Genomic DNA, 4,898 nt, shown 5'->3' with positions numbered 1-4,898 from the left:
GCCCTTCTCTGGTGTTACCCGTGTGGGCGGCGGCCAAGCTCTTCGACAGGCCGAGAGAGCTGTCAATCACTCCCGCTGACAAGGTGAAGTACTGATTCAACCCTCGCAGCGGAAGAAACAGATTCGGAATAAACGTTCAGCCTTTTATGTGCCTAGAATGGCATCGAATCGTTAGTGACGCGCAAACTAATTTAATCGATTTCTCTGCATTCATAAAAGCATTTTATTTGCTTTTTGGAGATGTGTATAACTGGTATTTCCCAGCGTCTCCTATCATATATATATATATATGCAAAGATTTGATTCGGTCAGCGGCATCCTAGCTATTAAACTGCAGCTTGTCGTGATTTTAATATGCATTTAACCTCAGAATGATTTTACGCTGCTTTATTAAAATTAAAATCCTGCGAGGTTAACCTGCTTCCTCACCAAAACTAGTGAAAGCATGAATATAACATTTCAATTTCTTTATTAAAATAACATGAGTATATATAAAGACATACACATACAGTACATAAAATATTAGCACACACGTTTATATATTTATCTTCTATATAAACATATTTAACATATATGCTTGTGCGTGCGCGCGTGCATATTATGTAAACAAACGCTTTTATTTTGGATGTTTCGCGTCCATTTTTGGTGACTCTTTACATTTCTATTTGATTATAGCATTTTCAAACGTGCAAAAATACATTTTCGCCACGAAAAAAACTGTGCTTTCACTGGTTTTGGTGAGGAAGCAGGTTAACCTCGCAGCGTTTTCAATTTTAAAGCAGCGTGAAATCATTCTCAGGTTAAATGCATATTAAAATCACGACAAGCTGCAGTTTATTAGCTAGGATGCCGCTGACCGAATCAAATCTTTGCATATATATATATATGATAGGAGATGATGGGAAATACCAGTTATACACATCTCCAAAAAGCAAATGACACGCTTTTATGAATGCAGAGAAATCGACTAAATTAGTTTGTGCGTGAATGACGGTTTGATGCGATTGTTAGCATTGACCGTAACGTTACGGCTCGGTGTGGTCTGTAGGTGGAGGTGGAGCAGAAGAAGACGCTGCTGTCTCGTCCCACAGACCTGCTGCTCACGCTGGGCCTCGGAGCAAGCATCATCTTCACCGCGTTCAGAGGCTTTGTAAGCGTCCTAACGTCCGTCCGCGTGTCCCTCAAGCCGGCCGTTTGTTCATTCCTCCTCTTTTTCCCCTCGACAAGGTTGTTCTCGAATGTTCCCTGGATTTTTGCTTCACCTACATCTTCCGGTACGAGCCGTACATGAAAGACGGCGTCGGTTTTCCGAAAGTCACGGTGAGTCTGAGGCACTTGTGGTGGCGTACATGGAGGTGGGAACACGATGGGCTGACGGCTCGCGCGTGTCTTGTAGATGCTGCTGCTCTTCTTCTATGTTTTGCCGCTCCTGATGGCGTGTGTTTATGGGCTTCATGTTCCTGGATGTACGTGGATGCTGGACTGGACTCTGGTCCTCGCTGGAGCTGTAGCTCAGGTACATAAACTGCAAACAAATCTATTAAAATCATTAAGTTATCATCAAGTTCAATTAATCTGCTAAAAAAAATATAAAAAAATAAATAAATATATATATGTGTGTGTATATATATATATATATATATATATATTTATTTTTTTATTATTTTTTTAATTATTATGAATATTTTTTTATCAGATATATATATTCAAATCAGATGGAAAATTGTGTTTCATTGGTATCTAGTTAAAGTACTAAAGTTAACTAATGAAAATGAAAAAAACCCATTAAATTATTATTTAAAAAAAAAAAAATAAATATATATATATATATATATATATATATATATATATATATATATATATATATATATATATATATATATATATATATATATATATATATATATATATAGTTATGTAAAATATTACCCAAAATATTGCACAAAATGTTAATGTATTTTATTATAAATATCGAAATATAGTAATATTTAAAAAATATACATACAAACGGCATTTAGAGTAATTATATACTTATGAAATCGATTATCAAATGTTTGTCTAACTCGCAAAAATATCTGAAAAACTAAAATCTAATTTCAGTCATTTCAAAATAATCAGATATTGGTTGATTATTCAGTCTAGTCAATGTATTGGTCTGTGATTTCTGATAAAGATGAAATGAAATGTAAAAATTCTGCGATAAAAGATCATTCGGAAATGTCATACATCAGAGAAAACGTGTTAAATAAGGATACATTTTTTTTGCAGGCACGAAACGAATCGATGCGTGCTTTGTTTAGGTCATACTCTTCACAGTTAAACTTAGTATTACCTTAACCTAAAGAACCTTTCTGTTGCTTTGTGGAGACAGAAAAAAAACGTTCAAAAATATGCAAAAACCTCCATAAAACATGCAGAGTCCATAAATCGGTGCACTTCGGATACAGGATTTTTTTGCATCAAAAATACTTAGAAATCCAAATGTGTCGTTTGTAATTATAAAACCGTGTAAAGGCTTTTTCGGGTACCTTTACACACCACTCGTGTGCGTTGGATTTCTAAACCTTTTAAACACAGCCTTTCTAGGACGAAAATGATCTGTTTAAAGTTCAAATCAGTGCCAATAAATCCCCCAAAACGAATCAATCAATCACTTTGGTGACAGCGGAGAGGAACCAAAACTCCTTCTCCTTCAGAATGGAGGAAGAAATCCTCGGGAGAAACCAGTTCTGAGTGTGTGTGACGTTCGCCGATGTGTGTGTGTGTGTGTGTGTGTGTGCACAGATGCAGTGGACCCACCTGGGATCGTCTGTTCACCAGCGCACGCCGTTCACCTACAGGATCCCCAAAGACGAGTGGAGGGAGGTGGTGGTCCTGAACCTGCTGTTCACGGCCGTGCCCGTCCTCCTCGCCGTCCGCTGCTGCGCCGACAAGACCTTCTTCGTGAAGAGCGTTCCTCGGGAGCGGGCCAGCAACGGCAAGAACGAGGATTAAAGCCAGGACAGCGAAGCACTGTTCCTAAAGCGTCTGTATCTGTATCCTCCCGATGAATCCGATCCCAGCTTGCAGTCCTGAGACGTTTTGCTAGCGTTCCCGTCGAACGCAAACGTTAAGTTAAAAATGCTACGTTAACGGCGCTTTCCATCGTATCACCGCGCAACGTGAAGGAAACGTTACTTTCGGGAACATTCGAACGATGTACAAAGTGACAACCAACCAAAGGAAGAACGTTCGTTCGGAACATTGAGGGAACCTTTTCAGAACGTTCTAACAACATTCCCAGCATTTGGGCTTAATTTTTCCATTAATTTTTTAAATTCGTTTTCTATACTTGGTTATAAAAGTCGTGCATTTTTTATTGTCAGCATGAGTACGATTAAACATATGCCTGGTTTTATTTATTTTATTATAAGATGAGCACCAAAAAAGACCACGCTTGACCACGACAAAATAATCGCTGGTTTATTGGGCGTCAACCAACGCCAGTCGTCCGATTTTCTTTCTTTTTTTTCTCCATGGCTTTGTTCGAGCGTGTGAAGCAGCTCGGGCTACTGATCTCGGCCAGGTTTATCTCTGGAGAGTTGGTGAAACCTCAATAAACACGGACTCTGGACCGGCTTGCATCACTTTGGGAGTCGTTTGAAGGCCGGGGTGTGTCTGACTTGTTTGTTCGTATTACAATCACTGGCGTTATTTTAAAAGCAGCGCCCGAAAAACCCCATCCGGGGTTAGATACGGGACTGAAGCACACGTGTGATGTTCTTCTTTGCCTTTCACGATCCCTCTTGTGAAATTCACTGTTTATTGTTCTTCACATTGGGCTCTACGGGGATCTCCGGGGCACGGGTCCAGCGGGCAGAGATAGTCATAGGGTTGCGACACACTGAAACAAGATTCATTTAAAGATCTCCGGGCCTGAACCGATGCGTGACCTTTGCTCTGGAGCCGATGACATCACGGGGATGATTGGCGTGTCGCTGGCCCAGTGATCTTTCACACAGATGAAGAAACAAACTGATATAACCGTATTTAATGGTTGAGCCATTGAAAACCATGATGTCATGCTGTTATTAAACAGGGTGGGGATGGTTGCTCTGACAGGGGTTTGATTTGATTTGATTCAATTGTGATTAAAAAAAAATCACATTGTGCTAACGGTTACGGTTTCTTGGGAAGAATGGGATAATTGTGCACGAAATATGCATTTAAATAATACCACGCAATCCACGAAAAAGTAACCGAAAGCAGCTTACACACATTTTAAAATCTAATTACGAGGACATCCACGTTAGTTTGGTGGGATTTTAGAAGGATTTAGGAAAGTTTCATTGACTGTTAAACTAATATGTAATAAACATTTGTATTTTGGACATAATATAAAATCAGCACATTAACAACACCGTACTAGCCTAAATAAAACAAATGTTGTCTGAGTAGCCTAAGAATATACTATTTTAGTCTTTTATTTATTTCTTCACCATGTTTTTATTTTTTTGGACTTCTTAAATGTTCGTTGTCAGAATTAATTATGCATCAAGCATTTCTTAATTCCTTATCTATACCTCGCACATTGATTCGGGATGCCTTTGCCTGAACTGTAAATGAATCCTGAATCGACTCAAACGAGTCGTTGGCGCTGTCCGACGTCTCTCTGATCGCCTCTTTAAGCTTTCAAACGCTGGTTTTTTCTTGAATTCAAAAGAACGCTCGCGGGGCCGGAACTCTTTCATGTGGGCGGTAACCGTGGCAACACGAGCTGCGAGCTGATTGGTCGACTGAATATCGAACACTTTGAAAAACGAAGGACCAAAACCATCTGAAAAAATCGAGCATTTACACCTCAGTGGGAAGAGATGTTTATTTTAATTTTTTATTTTTTTTGTAATGAGATTAAAAAT

At 39.0% G+C, this 4,898-nt stretch overlaps 1 protein-coding gene across 2 annotated transcripts in view; it reads left to right on the top strand.

Annotated features, from left to right (window-relative positions):
* Window positions 1-4,449, top strand: part of tm6sf2a (transmembrane 6 superfamily member 2a) — a 12,276-nt gene extending 7,827 nt beyond the window's left edge. For both annotated transcript variants that reach the window (XM_043233490.1, XM_043233491.1), the window contains 5 exons: window positions 1-83; window positions 1,049-1,150; window positions 1,228-1,320; window positions 1,397-1,516; window positions 2,785-4,449. The exon at window positions 1-83 is cut by the window's left edge and continues 42 nt beyond it. In XM_043233490.1, the coding sequence (XP_043089425.1) occupies window positions 1-83; window positions 1,049-1,150; window positions 1,228-1,320; window positions 1,397-1,516; window positions 2,785-2,994 (608 nt within the window). In that variant the 3' untranslated portion in view covers window positions 2,995-4,449. The remainder of the gene's footprint in view (window positions 84-1,048; window positions 1,151-1,227; window positions 1,321-1,396; window positions 1,517-2,784) is intronic.
* The last annotated feature ends 449 nt before the right edge of the window (window positions 4,450-4,898 follow it).

The sequence above is a fragment of the Puntigrus tetrazona genome, unplaced genomic scaffold (genome assembly GCF_018831695.1).
Source record: "Puntigrus tetrazona isolate hp1 unplaced genomic scaffold, ASM1883169v1 S000000837, whole genome shotgun sequence".
In the NCBI taxonomy this organism is placed as follows: Eukaryota; Metazoa; Chordata; class Actinopteri; order Cypriniformes; family Cyprinidae; genus Puntigrus; species Puntigrus tetrazona.
Note: the sequence above shows the minus strand (reverse complement) of the source record. Positions and strands in the feature narration are given on the sequence as shown.